The 20460-nt window shown below is 39.4% G+C and overlaps 1 protein-coding gene across 2 annotated transcripts in view; it reads left to right on the top strand.

Annotated features, from left to right (window-relative positions):
• Nucleotides 1-20460, top strand: part of nlgn1 (neuroligin 1) — a 198222-nt gene that overhangs the window by 34591 nt on the left and 143171 nt on the right. For both annotated transcript variants that reach the window (XM_056735508.1, XM_056735506.1), the window contains exon 2: nt 11189-12020. In XM_056735508.1, the coding sequence (XP_056591486.1) occupies nt 11525-12020 (496 nt within the window). In that variant the 5' untranslated portion in view covers nt 11189-11524. The remainder of the gene's footprint in view (nt 1-11188; nt 12021-20460) is intronic.

Below are 20460 nucleotides of genomic sequence, written 5' to 3'. Positions count from 1 at the left end.
AATAATAGCACGGTAAACTTGCAGTGTGTATTCCCTGTTCTGTTATCATTTCGGGCATTTCAGGACTACACGACTTTAATAAAACTGCTTGAATATGAAAACGTAGAGAAAACGAGGATTCAGCATCTAGTAAGGCTACATTTCCTGGTGTCCATAAACTGTGGTCTTCAGAAAGACATCTTCTGACTTGTACCAGAATGAGGAGAGCGCTTTTCTCACGATTTAATATATTTATCACTCGTTGCTTCTGTGTCGCGAGCTACAGGCAGAGAACTTAAATGAGCCTTTAAATAAAATAAAGTGAAATGTATTTAAAGTGAGGACCAATGCGCACCCCGTTGACACGCATCAGAACGGCTTACTCTGTGTTTGATTAAGGTGAGTCTCATTTTACCCGCCTTAATTATAATTAATCCGACAAATGACTTCAGCTCGTATTAATTGACTGATAATTAGGTCTTGAAGAAACTGTGCCATCATCGCGTCGCGCTTTTTGCATCGGAACGCACTGGCGCGCACATCGTCTGTATGGAGATTTTAAAGCATTTTGCGTTCTGTTTCAGCGGATAGAATTTTTGAATGACGTGTTTGGAGGCGTTTGGTGGGCACAAGTTGTGCAGATCTGCATGGCGCAATGACAGAAATAACGGCGCGTAATGATCAAGCAAACTTACCATTCGTTAGATGACCGTGTGAGCTATTCCCACTGCGTTTAGATGAATGTAGGAAGAAGCCCATCTGTGAGATATTGATGCTTTTTGACATTTTGTCGCGTGTTAAGTTCGTAACCAGCGCTGTTCTACCTTGAAACAGTTTTATATAACGCTTAAGGTTGACGAAATTTAGACCATAAACTTGAGCAGGTTGTCAGTTGTGGGTACGTTTTTAATCGCATGATTCGGTTCGTTCAAAACATCAAGGACAGACTATATGGTTAGTCATTTATGGCGATATACTGATTCAGAGAACTAATTGTAGTTGATGCTTTTATCAAGGTAGTCCATCCATGATTAATAATGGTCATTTTTTTTACTTTCGTTGTGGAGTTTAATTCCCCCTCTGTGTGAAGACCAGGTACCTGATGTGTACAGGGGAGGGAGCCAGTCCATAAATAATGGAAGCTTTCCAGCTAATGTTGGTTCTTGGCTCTTAATAAATGAAGACGGCCAAGGTCCGTTTCCACCTCAAAAAAGTTTCTGTTTTATTTTGTATCCATGCACTTGACGTTTTTCTGTAAGGACATTCAAGTTCACTCATTGGTTGGTAGAGTTGATAGGAAAGCTTTGGGTGGTGATGAATTTGCGCGGCTTTGTTTTTCATTCTGTGATATCAGGATGGTTTCATAATCAGCAGTCTGAGAGTACGTCACTGTTGAGTCGCGTGCGTGTGGATGCTGGGTGGGTGTCACCATAAAACTCTTACATTTCACCATGGGCGACTGGGATTGTTTGTTTATGGTTTGAAAGTATGATGACCTGTGTTCTTGATTTGACGTGTGAGATTCAGTATTTATATACTGTGTGTACCACCAGCTTTATAGTGCTGGTCTCATTGTAATGTTTTGACAGAGCCTTATAATAAGCGTTTTTACAGCATGTCATTTTTGTATATCGGATTCTATTATCCATATAATAATTTTTTATTATTAGCTTACCATTGTGAAATAAATTGATCACAGTTGAAAAATACACTAATAAAATATACATCCGCACTTGTGTCAGTATAAATCAGAAGCACAAAACCAGTGAAATTAAAACATAACATAAAACAACATACTTAATTTGTATGTACGGTCTTCATATGTTTTATCACGGTTTGCTTTTACACCAGTGACGTTATGTTTAGGGGAGGGGCTTCACTATTGCTTTTTCTAATAAATGTACATTTTGTATGATTCACATATACAAAAGAAATTTTTATGAATTTCCACCTCGAAAAATAGTTACAAATTTCTGTGAGTTCAGGTTGGAAATCCATATTGCTGGTGTGGCAAAAAGTGTTCAAAACTGGTGTGTCTTGAATACATACCAATGTAATGCCTTACTTTTTAATCAAAAATATTAGTTTAGTGATAGTTGACCATTAGATGTAATTTGTCGTCCCGCACACATCCTGATTAGAGCACTGCACCCACTGTCTCTTTACTTTGTTTTACTGTGCCTATACATACCTTTGTCTTACCGTCTCTTGCTTGTTTTCCTTTTCCCACTGCTCGAATACTATTATTTTGCTGTAATCATTTAGGCATAGCCGACATCGCTGTTCGTAGCAAGCTGGAGGGAAACGACAATGGTTGCCCTTTGAAGAATACGCAGTGCTGTGTGTTTCACATATCTGTGCTGTCAGGTTTGAGATTTGCCGTGCATTTGATGAGGAAGGCATTAGGCCCGCTACAGTCTGTTCACCTTTCATTATTCCCTAGTGCCTTGATCCTTTGGCACAGTTTTGAATACACCTCAGCGACTGTGTTGTACAGATGTGAACTTGTGTAGCGCTGTCAATCAAATCATCTCCGGTTGTTTGACGCGCATGTTCCCAATTAAATTGGCGAGACTGTCTGAACGTTTCGAATAAATATCTTCTGGTGTTTGTGATGTTTAAGTCTTAAAAGCAAAAAGCTGTAATTTAATTGCCTAAAATCATGGACAATTATATTGTGTGGCACAGTTAACACAAACATGTTGCATATATAAAACCCTCGAAATCCCCATTCCTGAGGAGATCCGTTAACAATGTTAAGCTTATGATGCGGTTTCCCTTATGGGCTGCCTTCTCGACAGACACTATGCTTATTATGAGGCACTTGCCATGTGTCATCCGATTCTCTTTTTTGGGTGGTTTGATGCATTGGAAATTCAGCTTTCATCACGGCTCAAGTATATCAAGAGTACTTCTATTCTCTTGTGGTCAGGTCTGCGTTGTCTGAGATCCCCTGCCTGTCAGGACTTGACCTTTCTCCATCTGTTTGCGCACAGCCATTTTTGATAAACTGGCAGCCATTTTTATTGTCCCACAGGACTGTGACCGGGTTTTGGTCGAAAAACATTTTTCAAGCTTTTAAAGTAAATGGATGTCAGGCACCGAATGTTCTGAGGGCCAGAAAGTGCCAGACAAAGTTAAACTGTCTAAATGGACTGGTGCGTTTGTTTTTGAGAAGAACACAGTTCTGGGATCCAATTGGCTCCCACCTCCCCGTAGTTATAGCAGTTAAAATTCCACTTCCCACCTCTCCATCAGCAGTGGAGTGTGAGGACGGTGTGGATCGATGGGTGTCTTGTCGTTCTAAAGGTGTGAGAGCTAGGCAGCCATGTGCCCCCCCACCTCCTTTTCTGCCAGATGAAGCTTGTGTTTACTCTTGGACACCTGTCTGCTCTTCACACTCGCTCCAGACGAAAGATAAAACATGGACTGTAGAATATTCACCAAATCTAAAAACAAAACTCTTTTGAAAAAAAATAGGTGTCTGATGTGTGCATTTTCAATGCAAGTGGGTTTGAACAGATTTTTGTTTACTTTTAGCCAAACCAGTAAACAGTTCATTAATAATCTCTTTTAAATACAGAATTTGTTTCAGGTCAAGGTTGTAGTCTATCTGTCTTTTCCACATAGCTTAGATAGGGAAATTGTCTTTATGTTTATCACTCATCTCTCTGCGTCACCTGCTTTAAACCTCAACAAACAACCATTGACCAGAGGCTAATCTGACATTTACGAGAATCAGATGTCCCACATGCGATCAGACTGAATCTGTCGAGCACTTTATGGGTTTAGCCGAATCGTTCCAAGATAGCGCCTTCAAAACCTGTTCGGCACCCCTTGTATAAAGCAGGATAAAGATACACCTGGTTATCTCATTCATATTTACAGCCAGCCTTGTGCTGCTTTAAAATTACGCCACCTTCCCAATAAATATCTAATTATGATGACTTTGATAGCAGCCAGTATAATTGGATCGTCCAGTTATTTGACTAGGTTGCTCTTGAGGAGGGATTCCCAGGACCTCTTAGCTCAGAGAACATCATAGAGGCTGTCTGCAAATGCATTAGGAGAAATCTAATCTGCAGTTTATTTCATGTGAAAATGCTAATCCCACACACGCAGCGCTCAGATGCATGATCCTGATGCCCTTCTACACCGTGTGTGGGAGGAGCCATTTTCTCTGAAAGCACAAGCAGAGAGAAGGAGAAGAAAGCTTTTTGTGGTTTCACACAATTGTAGTCAGGCGAAGTAGGCTGAATATTATTATTATTCTCCAACATAAATTTTCTGTTTTCTTAGTTTTATGAGTTTTTGGTTTAGGAATTACCTTTTACGTTGGATCTCAAGACGTGACCCTATATCACCACATTGCTTAATACATAAGATTATAAAAATAATACATATAAAATAAACTAATCCAGTGTGTAATGTTTTTGAGGATTTGTTGACAGAAACGCATATATACATAACAATGTCTGTAGAAGTATAAAAAGACCTTACATAATAAAGTTAGTTTTGTTTTTATTACATTAAAATGAGCTATTTTAATCCATATACAACACCTTGGGTCCCTTTACATGGAATTCATCATGTTGTTTCTACAGTAGCCCTAAACAGACAAACTGCTCTACAGAGGGCGTTTCATAAACACGTTATCTCCTTGACAAAGAAGCAAAAATGTGATGACATCTTAGTTCTGTGTTAACCACCGTAGTGGTTCCGTTCGGAAAGGGTGGGGTGGAGTGAGCCGTTAGTTGCAGTTCACAACCTCACCACTAGTTGCCGCTAAATTTCATTCACTTGGACCCTTAACTGACAATTTTTCAAAATAATATTTTATTCGTTTTTTACTTAGTATAAAAAGACAGATGAAGATACTGCAGGGGACAAAATTATGCAAGTATATGAGTGTTTTTACTTCCCTTCAGATGGTTAAAAAGCTTATTTATTTCTCTATTCTAACTGTGCATGTTATTATGTGGATATAGCGTTTATCTTTTCACCCTTGTAAATTAAAACCGGCCACCCACCAGTTAACCATTGACTTGCACCCAGTCTCCGCATCAGACAGCACATCCATAGATCGGCCACAGTCTCTTCGCTAACCATCTGATGCATATTTCACACCAAACTGTTAAATCCTAATAAGTCTCCTTATTTTACATGTTTTAAAGTGTTGTTGTTTGTGGGGCGTGACACGGCATGAATATTTTTCACTGCCGTGTATTTTTGTGTTATCTTTGATATTGTCCCCCTTAAACAAAATGCAAAAACAAAACAAACTATGACTGATTGCCTTTTCTGTCTAATCTTGGTCAGTTTATAATGTATATAATGTATAATGCCTTTTCTGTCTAATCTTGGTCAGTTTATAATGTAGTAAACACTAGACCTTCTGCTGTAGTCAAACTTCTACGGGTTGCCAAATTTTGAACAAGTTTATCATTTCAAAGGGTACATTGTCATCTCTCCGTGCGTCCTTGAGGGGACTGAGAAGAGGAAAGAGATAGATTGCTCAGAACCACCTGAATGGCATCTGAGAATCTTTCTGTTTGGGTGTGTGAATGTTTACTCTTGTGTGTGTTTGTATATGTGAAGAAACGGGCAAATGTGTTTGTGTTGGGCATGCAGATCTGCCTCCAGCTCTACTTTTCTAATGAATAATGCAAAGGCTTAGTGGTGGTCACACACCTCAGCGTTTCTGTGAGTGTTTGCTTGTGTCGGTGCCGTGAATGAGCTGTGCTTAATTGTGTGTGCGTGTATGTGTGTGTGTCACATTTGCATATACTGTACGTGCGTTTATGGATCTTTAGGGAGTGGCTGAAAGTTGGAAGGCCTTGTGAAACTGTCAATGAAGGTGTGAACAAGCAATGCACATCATCTCTCTCTCTCTCTCTCTCTCTCTCTATCTCTCTCTATCTCTCTGTCTTTCAGTTTGACTGATGACTGCTTGCATATAGTCGTCTTAGGACAAAAATCCAAGGCCACCAAATTTGTTGTCAACCCATTTTTGAATGTTTCATGCTATGTTGTCATGCTTTCATCTGCGGCCTTTAGACGTCCCAGAGGATACATGTGTTCTCATTGCGTGTAACATGACTCTGCATTTTAACAGGGTCCAATCGGTCTCTTAAAGGTTGACCTAAAATAAAAGTAATTCATCCTCATCTCATTACAAACCATACAGCTTTTATTCTAAAATGTAAATTTTTTAATGTTTGTTAATTTGTTACTTTTTGGTATTATTGTAGTGCATAAAGACCAAAGAATGACAGTCTCTTAGACTGACAATAAATTTACTATAAAGGCACCAAATAAGTCGTGTATGTGACTTTTTCTTACTTAAGTCATTTCGCCTGCCTTCACGAAAACTGTCAAATTAAATATGCCTCTTATAGCACAGGTATAAAAACAGTTGAAATATAGTAGATGAGTCATGTGAACAACTCCATAGCTTTTAAAAAGCTTTTATCTTTTTTTGCGCCGTGATATTCTATGAACTATTTGAAATTGTTTTTCTTCTTCCAAAAAATATTTTTCTAGGTTCCACAAAGACTAACATAACAGCACATGGGTTTGAAATGATATGAGGGTTGAGCAACTATCCCTTTTAATCCTTGCAGGTTTCTCTTGAGACATTCAGTCTATATTTAGCTAAGACGTGGTTAAAAAAAAAGACCTGATGTCAGCTGTCAATTTGTTGCGTCGCTCTCCAGCGTTGCGTGACCGGTGTTAGCATTTCGGCTAATGATACGATGGATTACTCCATCACGAAAACGCTGGTCCATTTTTAATGAGTCTGGGGAGTCGGCCATGTGATCGCAGGCCTAATAAACTCTTGAGGCTTTTCAATCAGAACTCAGACTCCCTAAACTCCATTCCTTTCCCTGACCTGCAAGCTAAGCACATCCACCCAAATAATCATATAAACTTTGGCCTATAAATTTCTCTCAAAGTCTTATTATGGCTGAGATGAGATCATTAAGGTGAGTGTGAGCTTGCGTGGGCCAGCGCAAACGCTGATGGAATGGGCGCTGTTTTGATCCGCAGTAACTCATCGTCCTGGCTCGTGTTCACAACTTCTGATGGAGTTTGCTGAAATAATCAGCCATTGAGAGCCTTGCTCCATTATCCTCTGATGCCCGTATGCCAAGAGTTCAGAAGAGGAAAGAATATGAATATTGTCTCCTGAATGCTGGATATTTGTCATCTGTTGTGGAAGTGTGGGGGAAGATAAGAGAAAATGAGATTATTGTTGCATATAGTAAAGAAGCAATTTTAGCTTTGGGGTTTTTTATAAGCCAAGCAACTTGAATCTCTATATTAAAATGAAATGAATGTGTGCTTTGCAGTTCTGCGCAAAGAAAGGGAAGAAAATGCTTTTATTCATGTGGACCATTTAAAATTAATTGTTCAAATTAAAAGTAATAAAACAATTAATTATTCACAATTTCTGTTTATATAAGTCAAATGTTTCAGCCCATATTTGGTCATGTTGTAATTAGTCATGTCATATTCGACTTTGAGGTTGGAATACTTCTTGTTTTTATGTGTATTGCAATAAAAGGATAATCACAACAGAAGTGCTGCTGCTGTTGTCTGTCACTTATATTCAAATACAATAATTATATTTAGATGCTCTATTACTGTATGAGTGCTGGACTCCTAGCAGAAACTGCTCAATGTAAAGTGTAAGTGAGAAGTACAGTACAGTCCCTGGGTTGAAAAGCAAAGATTTCAGAAAGCAGTCCGAAAATGTAAGGAGTATGCAAACAGAAAACCAAAGTATTGAGACAAATATGTCAAAAGCACCGGGAACAAAACAACAAGGATACGCCATACTGTGGGTCTGCAAACTATTCGGATACATCAGCCACACCTGAAACCTACACTGCATTGTATAGTTCATTTTATTTTAAGTTTGCAATAACATTTAAGATGTATTTTTGACAACTGAAACAAAAACATTTGGATACTTTGTTCTTGTTGTCAGTGCATTGTGTCAGTAGGTAATGTGATGATCTGTGTTGTTGTTTTGGCACCTGTTTACGCTGTACAAATGTGTCATGTTTAAGGCCACTCTGTGATCTTCATTTTGCAGTCCATCGGTTGCAACAATATTTAGGAAAACCTACAATATTTCCCCTCTACCTTGTGTTCACTGTTTTTAAAAGACAAAACGATTTAACCAAGATGAATTTGTTAAAGTTCCTGTTAAGCTCTTGTTTATTTTATGCAGTGCAACATTAAATGTGCTTTTAATACAATGTTATTCATTAAAAGATTATTCAAGTCAACATGTTATGACTCTAAAATGTAAACTGCCCAAAAGTACTTAAACGTAGATTAGCGTACTTTCAGTTAATGCATCCTAATAAGACTAATGTAGTTTACAAAGGGAAATCAAATTGTTTAATTTTACAAATGAATAAGATAAACAAATGATAATTAGTCTATTCAGTAGTTTATTGACTTTGGCAGCAACATGTGCGCATGATAAAGAAAAGTGTTAGTTCTCAGAAAACCTTTAACATAATTGATGTGCAGATACCACTCGATTTGGTTATCCAAGTTATTTCCTTATGAACTTGAATTAGTCTTTGAAGTGTCAAAGTGTTACTACTATACCATTATTGTGTCTATTTTATAAAATGCAATATCTGCCTGTTTCTAAAAGCAGGATTCAAGGGTTTGGGATTTTTTTTTGTGATTCTGGTCACATATTAAATCTCATGTGAGTACCTGGACGCCCTAATATTCTTTGAGAGAAATAATCAATGTGACAAATTGTCGGATCTCATTATCTGGCAGTTTCATATCCATGACAAATGCTATACTGTAGGAGTAAGATGTCACCAGAATACCAGCCTGTTAAAATGAGTAGATTTACCTCGAAAGAGAAAACGCAGAAACATTTTTAAAGGTACTTGAAGAAGTCCAGATTGTTTACACTCTATGGAGATTTAGAGTCTGTTCTCCGTTCGCCTTATTTTTCTGCTAGGTCGCACTTGTATTAAGATCGCTGCTGAGATTGTAACGGACTCTCTCAGAGGATGCAGATTTCAAGTCTTTATCTTTCATTTCACTTTGCGCCAAACCCTACAGTATGTCTCGCTTTTTTTAATCTCTAGATAGTTGCTTGTTTTGTCAGACGTTGTAGGCTGTTGATGTCCAGTTTTATTCCGACACACTATTGTAAACTCTCGCTGGCCATTTTATAGGCTAATTAACAATAGGGAGTCGATGCAGTGGATTGCTCATCTCATGTCTGTGTTTATCTGCCTGTCTTATTAATTAAAGGAACATGGTGTTTTGCGTGTTTTTTATGGCATATCATTGGTAAGCTGTCATCAATAGCAGCAATTTGTGGAGGACAGAAATGTCAGCCGGGCTGGAGTGAGGTCTGCTAGTTATACAGCAGATAAAGAAAACAATCAGGTTGCCATTAACAAATTGATTTGAGGTGTGAGAACTGGCGATTTGATAAAGTACATATTGAGATTTATGTATTTTTATCTTTACATTAATGTTTGTTTCTTTCATCTGGTTTGGAATTCAGTTATTTTTAACAATTTAATCCTTAATTTCTTATTGGTTGAATAATGATTATGTCAAATATGTAAAAACTGAGTCTTTCAAAGCGATTAATCGCAATTAATCACATTCATAATAACAGTTTGTGTAATAACATATTATATGTCTGTGTACTATACTGTGCATATTAATTTTGTATTTATAAAAACATACACAACCTGTATATGTTCAAGACAAATATAACATAAATATTAATATATAATTTAAATTGATTGGAAAATATAAATAAACACAAGTAAATATTTCCTGAATATATTCATTTAAGTGTTAATACAAATAAATATGTGCAGTACACAGACATATATTATATAAACATAAAGTTTTACTCTGATGCGATTAATCATTTGACAACCGTAACTGAGTGACTTATTTCATCATGTTATAAACTTGTTTGGGAAAATTGTGACACTTGAGACAGGACATTCCATCCATTACAGTAGGCCAAATGTAAAAAAGGTTTGCTGGAAAAGCTGTATTGATCGAGCGCTATTTTAAACACTTTGGGCATGTTCCTCTCAATATCTCTGGTAGGTTACGATCCGTACCGTTAACGTCACATGGCTTGTTTGGAAATCTCTCTTTAAATGAAATAAAATGACAGCAGCATCTTCAGAATCAAAATGTGAATGTTATTACTGAAATTGGTCCATTTTATTACAGAAGATTAGTCCTCGGGGCCGCGTATTTTGATCAGACATAATGGAGGCTCTTTAAGCGCTGTCTGTGGATGCCATTATACGGGAGGTGGAGGAAAGGTCAGTTCCTGCGGTTCCATTCAGCCTTGTCTGCTCTCTGTCTGCTTGTGTGGATCTCCTGCCGGATCTAGTGACACTTCCAGGGCTGGTCGTGAATGATCTGCTTTGTTGGAAGGTTGCGGGCAGGCGAGGCTGTGTGTGGCTGTACAGTAATACTCAAAACAAATGCCCCATTATGGTGGAACATAAACCCTGTTGTGGTGCCGTGGAACCAGCAGCGCTTTTCTCATTTACCGTGCCGCATGAAGGCCTGATCCGAATCTGCCCATAACAGGGTCCACTGGGGAAGACTGGCCTATGGTTACAAATGAACAATTGAGACTTTTGTTCTGTATATGATCCCAAAATTGTTTTCACAAATTGGTAAGGTTGAAAAAATGGAAATCATAAAGTTGGGGATATACAGTAGTAGCTGCGATGCAATGCTGTTTTTCTCTTTGTATACACCTACACCAGACTGCCCACTTTTTACATTTACAATAAGCTATGTTTTTTATGAAAATAGGCATAATTTCTGCGCTGCAGGTGGTAAGTACACTCTGAAATACTAAACACAGACGTGACAACTGTTTAGCGAATTCATCCCGATGATAAGTACTTTGTTTAGTGTCTTGTTAAGTACTGTTTTGTTTTGTTAAGTACCACTGTTATATAATCTTCTCCCTCTGGTTGTATTGAAAAGTATTTGATTTGCGATTGGCTGAGACTTCTTTCAACTGATGCAATGGATCTGTATGATAGATGCTGTGTCATGCCGTCGAGCTTGAACGTTCTGCTTGATAGCAGGCATGCAAAAGCCAATAAACCTCTGCTCTCCCATCTGCCTCACCGCTAATGAATTCTTTTTTTAATTCCAACAGGATATAGACCGACGACGAGACCGGGCTTGATTTATCTGTGGATGACCTGCCGCAAATGCCTCCCCCACCCCTGCCCCTGACTCCCTGCCTCTTGCGTAGCTGGGATGGAATTCCAAATTGTCAATAGGATGGAACCTGACAAATCGTAGGCTTTCTGATGTTCGGATGCTTACAGAAATCCATGTGGGAATACTTGCCATGCGAAAAGCCTTTGAGATTTTTGACAGTTTCGCTCTCAGAAGGCCTGGTATTTTGGGTTTGATCGTTTCTTTCGTGCAACTGGATATAAAGTAGCGCCACCAGCGGTGGGACTAGCGTAGTGAAGAGGGATCGAGCATGTCTTTACAACGACCAAATCGCTTGGGCGGTGTCTGGAAGGCCATGTTTCTACGGCTAAGCCTAAGCGCTAGTCTGGATCTGCCGTTCTTGTGTTGGATATTGGGCTTGGCCTTGCACGCCCAGCTTGCTGCCTCGCAAAAACTGGACGAGACGGATCCGGTGGTGACTACCACTTACGGCAAACTGCGAGGATTCAAAAAAGAACTCAACAATGAGATCTTGGGTCCCGTCGTCCAATTTCTGGGTGTCCCCTATGCTGCGCCCCCTACGGGGGAACGACGCTTTCAACCACCCGAACCTCCAATCTCGTGGTCAGATATCCGTAACGCTACACAATTCGCCCCCGTTTGTCCTCAAACCCTGCTGGAGGGCAGGCTACCGGACGTTATGCTGCCGGTTTGGTTCACCAACAGTATCGACGTGGTATCCTCCTACGTACAAGACCAGAGCGAGGACTGCCTTTTCTTAAACATATACGTGCCAACGGAGGATGGTGAGTGTATGTGCGGGCAGGACGGACGGACCTGTCCATGTCACCTCACTGTGTCAGTTTTCCCTTGTGAAGAATGTAGCGAGTGCAGCGAGAAACCCAGCATGACATCTGCATGCCAAATGCATGACGCTGCTTTCATGAGCGTGAGTGTGTGCGAGTGACTGAGGTTGTATGTGTGTGTCCACCCCATCATCCTTTGCACATGCAAATCTTTTTGTGTGCTGCAGCACGTCCATTTTAGGTGAAATCAAACCCCCTTTACATGTAACACAGACACTTGACAGTAAGCTGCTTATAACTGTGTCTGGGGAACCAAAATGTGGAATTTTCTGTGATAATAATGACGACGATTTAAGACAGAAAACTTGATTTTGCTTAACATTTTCTCTTTCAGTCAGATAGTGCTGTTGCATGCTAATGTCCATATCGGACGCCCATGTTATTTTTTAGTCTTCTATTCATTTTGCAGTAAAAAGAATATCCAAGGAATGTGCAAGAAAACCCGGCAAGAAAATGTGTAGAAAAGGAGGTATGTATCCACCTGACATGACAAACGAAAAGAGAAATGGGGAAGATCTCCCCCACAAAGCTTTGCATATCAGAAAGCCACACCCCCAGATCTTGGCCCTCTGATTTGAGCTTGCAAGTCAGAGAAGAAGCCAACATTGATTTCCACCATAAACAGTTAACTGGGGAGACCGAGCCGTCACTTAAATCAGATGGGGACATGTTGAACTTGCAGAGTCTAATCTCAATTAAAAGAGATGCTATCTGGATTTCATTGGCTTACACTGGCTGTATTGATCAGAGCTTCATCAAGATAATGTCTTTTCCTCAGCTCCCCCACCCTGATGTATCCTACCTCGGCCCTTCAGGGCATCAGGTTTGGTGACAGCGCTCCTTATATAAAGTATCCCGTTAATTCGGCCTCCCTGGCCTAGAGAACGAACATTAGACGTTCCAGCTGGAGAACGCCGTTTATAACATTCCCGAGATCTGCTCGTCTGACAACCCCCCCCCAAAAAAAAATCTATGTACCAAAAAATAAACTGAAATTCTCCCCGGATTCACATTTTGACAGCAGATGGGAAGAAAATGGCGTTCGCCCAGCTTCTTGTTTTCCATTACGCCCCTCACCCCTGACCCCCGCCGCAGTTACGGTCAACGGTTTGACATCCCTCCCACGAATTCTCATCTTCTTTGCTCTGCGTTAATCTACAGCATAAATCTAAAGCAGAGCAAGCCGTTCAGAAACGAAACACATTTAAATACGACTTTTGAAAAGCAGCCAAGATTCCCTTTAAAAATTCTGGCCGTTTTAAAAGATCTTTACAATGCCAACGGGAGACTTTACGGCTCAACACCTCGCAAGAGATCTCTGATATAATTAGAACGTGAAGGCCAGTGAGGTCACGGATAGCATCGGCCTGTCGGTTTATCATGAATAGTCCACAGAAATGCAGAAAATATTGCCATTTTTGCCATTTCTAATGTTTGCAGCTTTTCTCCAGCAATGCCACAGTATGTCAAAGGACCCACGGCGTCGAGACAAGACCATGAGTCTGCAAAGTTCTTTCGATTGTCCCTTTTGCATGCAGATCGCATGGTGAAATAATGGAGTGGACAGAGAAACATTCCAGGGAAATTGCAGAGATAGATTGAGTGGTTTTGAGAGGCGTAAGTGAGGAATTTCTGCACTTATGGGTAAATGATGTAAAAGCCCTTCTCTTTGTTACAAGCAATTCTCTCGAGAAGATTCACTTGTCGGGTGAGATCCTGTCTTTGCCGTTAGATTTATCTTGCATGCATTCTGTCAGAAATAATTGTCAAAGGGTGCGTTATTCAGGAACAAATTTCATTTCGATTCAGGTGGCGTTTTGAAAAATGCGTGCTTTGTGCCTCATCGCCGAGCGAATATTTCCTTTTTAAACCTGAGCCTCACACTTTAATTGGATTTGAAATGTACACATCCACACAGTTCTTCTAATGAAAACCTTTGGTTTCCAAAGCCTAATTGCGTTCACGCCTCTGATAGATAACAGGAGAGGCGTTTAATGGTTTTTAGCACTGCAATATTTTCAAGATACCACTGCGTAATGAACCTTACCAACGTGTGTGTACGCAGTGACGCAGGAGCTCGGTTGTGATGCAATCGCTGGTTCCCTCCACGTTCCAGTCAAGAAGTTTAAAGGGATAGTTCACCCCAAAACCAAAATCCTGTCATCATTTACTCACCCTATTGACGTCTCAAACTTGCACAACACCAAAGAGGATATATCGATGAATGTTGGTAACGAAAAATCGTTGGTCACCCTTGACTTAATTCCAATGGTTTTGTGTCCATACCCCATTTGGGTCAATGGGGACCAATAGTTTTTGGTTACGACCATTTTTCAAAATATCTTTGTTTGTGTTTTATGGAAGAAAAAATGTCATACAGGTTTAAAATGATGCGAAGGTAAAGAAATGAAGACAGAATTTATATTTTTGGGTGATGACTTGTATGTGTAACACACTCCGTAAATAGAAATCTTTGTTAATAAAAAGCCAACAGATGAAGCCAGGATAAGCTGTTCAAATTTAATCCGGGCTGCTTTTTAATTAAATTTTAATATCGTTGGTTTTCATTTCTAACACGACAATATCTTATACTATTTAGCCGTGTCACAAGAGGCCATCAATAACCTCTCTCTCCTTCTTCTTTGTTTCTCGCTATTTTTCTGTCCCAGTTTTGCAGCGGTATTCCTAAGGGAAGTTCTAGGTCTGAGATACACTCAGACAAGAACAAGTACCACCGCCACCCCTTCCAGTCCGACACCCCTACATCTTTCTACATTTTTTTCTCTCTGTTTCTGCATCCTCTCCCCTGAGATCCGTCTGTAAAACCAAATATGAAATTCCTTCCGTCTTGGCTCGGCAAATGCTGCACGGAGGAGCCAGGGTTAGCAGCGAGGGTGGAGATGAGCGTAAATGTCTGTTTGTATCGAAGCCGGGGGTGGCGCTTGCGGAAAATCGGGTAGAAACTTGATCGTCTCGGCATGGCGTAGAGTTAGAGGTGCGAGAAAGCGAGAAAGCGAGGCCGAGTTTGCGGCTGTGAAAGTAAGAGGTTTGTCACACTTGTTTTGGAGGCACGCAGAAGATGGCGGAACGTGGGCGGAAAGAGCCGCGACGTGTCAGAGCAACACGATGCCTCTGGTTCAGGGTTGTCCAAGTCTCAAAGGAAATCAGATTTGAATCATACGTACACGGGGTGATCAGAATCACCTGGGTTCCTCTCTAATGCCGTGTGACTCATATCAAATTTCTCTCGGTGGGATGTGATATTTTGAAAAGAATAAAAGTTCTGGAAATAAGACGCGGCGTGGCGTTGAAACTCTGTTATGGAAACATTATTCATTACTTTTATAACGTTTTTATGGTGAGTCACAGTCATGGGGCTTTGGAAATGATGTGCAATTTGTCTTTTGGTGGTTCTGTAAAATGGCAACTGTGTTTTGCTTTATTATATTTGCAGGAATCAGGGGATGGGGTAGTCGACCCAAAAATTAAAATTCTGTCATCATTTACTCACCCTCTTGTCATTTCAAACCTGTATGACTTTTCCGCACAACACAAAAGAAGATATTTTGAAGAAAGTTGGTAACCGAAGAACGCCGGCACCCATGCACTTCTATTTTATGGACACAAAACCAATGGGTGCCAGTTCACGAGTTCAAATTAAATGGGACGGATAAGTATGCGTGCTTGGCGTGCTGTGTCAGGGCAAGGGGTTCGAGCTCGGTAATCCTCCTCGAACTCGGAGCACCTGCCCTTTGACCTTTTTTTTGAACTTTGAACTTTTCACGTTAAGTTCTAGTTGTGCTGTTGCATGTGGTTTCTAGGGTGTTTGAGCACACGTCTCCGTGAGTTCTGTATGTTTCCTTTAAAATGAAAAATTGGTTGCCAAGGGAAAGAAGCAGGTCTCTTAATATTCTACTCCCTTGATACAGCTCTGGTTTCTTGTTCAATCTGTGTTTTTTGTCTACCAAGCAAAAAAGCGTAAGTCTGATTGCTTAGAAAAGTAATAGCGCACCTTTCCTCTACAGGCTGTTTGATTTAAGCTGTCACTCATGTCTGAAGCACAAACAGCCTGCGCCGAGTCGCACATAGAAATGTGAAACTTCAGGGTTTTGTTGAAATCCCGTATTCTAACTTTGAGTTTTAAGAGAAGTGATTATGCAAACACCACTTTTGAGTCATTCAAATGACACGTTTAAAACCAAAATATAAATGGAGGCACATCCGCATTCTATTGGAAAAGACACTCAATGTGCATTTTAATCACTTTAATGATTCTCATGTTTTGACTGTCAAATCTGTTTGTTCAGGGTCTATATGAATATTTATCAACCATGTAGGAGTGAGAGCGTTATTGCTGTACGTTAATGCGTTTCACCATTGTTTCAGACTCAAGTCATTTTCTGCACACTGTGCTTTTGTATCAACTTCCTGTGCGACACGAGGGCCATGTTGTGTAGGTGATGGTGTCGGCGCTGGAATCGGCAATGAAGGAACCATCTCACCTTGACTGATGTATTCCAACAGCAGCCCGCTGGATGATTTTAATATCAGAAAAAATGTAAATCTAATCTCTGCGCACAGTTTCACGCGCACATGGGCATCTCAGATTTACAGACTACTGCAGCACGTTGCGTTGAAAACCGATCAATAGTCTATTGCTGCTGTTAGATGTCCTGAATAGGGGTCTGAAAAGCCAGGCTTACCTATAATAATACAGATTTGCATGTAATTTATGTTTTAATGTGTGAGGCCCAGAGTAATCCTGCAATCTCATGTGCATCTATCTGATAAGCAAAACACCATTTACTCAGTTGCTTGTTATATGTTAAAGCAGCGATAGGAGGAAACTGCAGACTAGATTGGACGATATTTCAGACTAATGTTAAAAAAATTTATTTGAAAAGAAAACCAGCAAAACAAACTTCACGGTACCCACTGTTCACATCATGGTTCATCTAATGTTTGTGTTGTTTTGAGAATAACACAAACATTACGCATTATGAACTTTGATTTGAACTGTGGGTGATGTAAAGTTTGTTTTGTGGGTGTCTTCGTTGAAAATATTAACTACTGTTCAAATGTTTTGGGTCACTTGTTTTTGTTTTGTTTTAAGAGAATGATCACATTTTTATTAGGAGCTGGGTCCGCATTGTTTTTTATTCATGACTAAATTGATGACTTTGACTATAAGACAAAACAACCAATAAGAACCCAGCATCGATGGGAACTCTTTCAATGCTGTTTAGAAAGCATCTCACAATGATACAATTAGAAGCTGCTTGATAAAATGCCAAGCATATGTTTTTACACATTTTAGACACTGGGTGTATACTTGAGAATGCTAAAGTATAACAGCTTTGATTTATTTTGGATATTTTTGTTACAACAAAATTCCAAACTGCTAGTTCGTGACAAACCTGTTTTTAGAGCTCATTGGAGTGTGTCATGATAACAGTAATAACAGCAATAGCAGTTTATCTTGCAGCTCTGGTGCTCAAACGCTTAATTATTTGTGATTTGCATTACTGAAAACAAAACCCTAAAGATAGTTTATCAAAGTATGCATACTAATGATTTCATTATAATAATTTGTGATTTAAAGCATATTGCATATGCATTAAATGTGTGTATGACGATAAACCTTCACATTTCACAATGAACTGTCATACTGACAACAAAACTGTCCATTAAATCTAACTTAGATATTTCATCAAATGTTGACATTTTACAAAAAATACATTGGTTGTAATTTTACAGTGCAGTTCATTTTGCAACAGTAAACAGTACATGCAACAGTATAGAATGCATTTGAAAGGTACAGTCTACCCAAAAATAAAAAAATCTGTCATCATTTACTCACCCTGAACTTTGTATAAATGTATTTCTTCTGATGAATACAGAAAAAGATATTTGGGAGAATGTCAATAACCAAACAGTTCTTGGCCAACATTGACTACTATATTTAGAAAAAAAACAAAGATAGTCAAAGGTGCCGCAGAACTTTTTGCATTCCTTCTGTACATTCTTCAAAATACCTTCTTTTGTGTTAAAAAGAAAAAAAGAGATGTTTAAGACAATTTTTTTGCGCTCCATATTTTACTTTGGTAGTCAATGGAGTCCAAGAACTGTTTGATTACAAGCATACTTCCAAATATATTTCTCTGTGTTCATCGGAATTAATACATTTATACAGATTCTGAAAAAGTTGAGGGTGCTTAAAGGATGAGTTCATTTAAAAAATACAGTAAATATTGACAGTCGGATTGGTGTTAGCCTGATAACAGTTAAAAGTGGTTGTTTATTTCTTTCATACAAATGTTGATTTCAATTTATTTTCGAATTATTTTATGCTCCAAAGCTGACACAAACATTTGTTGCAACATTTCTCTAAATTTAGATCTCTAGCAGATTTAGGATTTCCTATTTTATCTAAACAGATGAAGTAAGATTATAATGAATTTGTTACTGGTGCTCTGTTGTGTTATTTTTTTTAAAGGACCCGTTTTCAAAATCCATCCTTAAAACAATCTCACTGTCTGCGTGTATTCTATATTACACTGTTGCTTATTCACTAAAAATAGAAAAAAAATCCCAAACCGTAAGAATAAAATCAGTTCTAGTCGATGAACATGGTCATGTTCTCGAGCTTTAAAACCGTCGGTCTGAACTGTAAAATTCCTGTGGTAAATGTAGTGCCAAGTCGCTTTAATTACAGTTTATGCTAAAATGGAGCGTATTAGAGGAACCAGACTGGCGTGTGGCACCTGGCCCTGTTCCCAGATCAGCTCAAAGCCTGCTCTCATAACGTAGATGACAACAACTGAACCTTGTGGAGAGGAAAAGCAGGGAGGAAGAGAAGGGACAGGCAGACGCAGATGGCACGTGTGCGGGGGACATTGTCTGAATACTTCATTCACCTTGAAATGACAATGAGACGGGCGCTTTTGACCTACAGTCTGTTGTTCATTGAATATACAAACAGATATACAAAGATACACACCTTCTTAAACAAAAGAAAACAGTTTTTATGTCCAATAAGGCAAAATGAGGTTTTGTCTGTAACATAATCTTTTGCCCTTTGAAAGATTTACCTTCAGTGTTTTCTTTAGTTTTTATCTACAGGACTTTCCAGAAAACTAGTTCTTGTTAATGGATACTGTTGACAGAATACTTTGAAGGGAGGAGTAATAGAAACCATTAGATCAAACCGTGCCAGCCATTTATTTTAAGAACAACACATGAGCGATGCTGTAAATTGGTTCGAGTTGTAGAGGCACTTGGACACCATCATATTTGTTTTGAACTTCAATTCCAAAGTTCTTCAACAGTGTATTAATGGGCATCAGCCTACACAGCCTTTGAGAGTAAGAGCTTGAAGTTGGAGTATAGGCAGGATAATGGTACAGCAGTATAACTATATAAACTGAGACAAGAGGGTGAGTATATGAAAATAGAATTTTCATTTTGGCCAAACTTTATCAATAGGGAGTTTCAAAAGTTGAACACAATCCCACAATGCAGTGTTAGATGCTTAGTACAAATGGTCAGTTCTGTGCATTCTGTACTGTATAATTTACTGCTTTGTTAGCTTAGCAAAACACTAACGTTAACTATTGACTCAAATGCTTTTGAGATGCACAACTTGTAGTCCCATTTCAAAATGAGTCAATCCGTTTCTTTTTGTGTTACCTTCCTACGTAGACAGCAGGCATCTCATTCGGTTCTGTCAACAGCTAAACAAATTTTAGAAACATAATCGGTCAGCATACAAATGGTCTTGTAAGCACTTTGCCCCCAATCCTTTCATTATTGGTTTGGAGTTAAGGCCTGTAATTAGTTTCACCGATCCCGGGAAGCGTAACGTATGAAAACAAAGCCCGTGCTGGTCAAGTAAAACAGCAGTTTTGTGATCGGGCTGCAGAAGTCGCAGTCTGTCCATCTCAACACAATCAATGAGCGCCTTTGTGTTTGCTGTCAGCACCATGACTGTCGCATCCACTTCTGGACCTCTTATTAGACTGAAGGCATCAATAACTCATCACTCCCTTCATTAAACATATCAGCAACCGTCTCGGCCCAGAGTCTCTCCAGTGTTTTGCTGCTCGGGTAGTTCGCCACGTCCTCCGTCGACCGTCTGCAGTGTGTCATTAATGGAGGGGTCATTTAATCACAGAAAGAGGCTAAAGGAACGTGCGTCCTGCAGACTGCCCCTCGTGATCGAACACACACTGAGCATTTGAATAATGAAGGACAGAAAAGCACATTAACAGAAGATGGTTAAGTGCTGGGTGGGCCAGGGAGAGCTATTTATAAAACTGTCTTTTAATTCTGACAGATTTTTTTCATGATCATTCATGGATTTGAAACAAGTCTCTTTCTT

The sequence above is a fragment of the Triplophysa dalaica genome, chromosome 21, assembly GCF_015846415.1.
Source record: "Triplophysa dalaica isolate WHDGS20190420 chromosome 21, ASM1584641v1, whole genome shotgun sequence".
NCBI lineage: Eukaryota > Metazoa > Chordata > Actinopteri > Cypriniformes > Nemacheilidae > Triplophysa > Triplophysa dalaica.
Note: the sequence above shows the minus strand (reverse complement) of the source record. Positions and strands in the feature narration are given on the sequence as shown.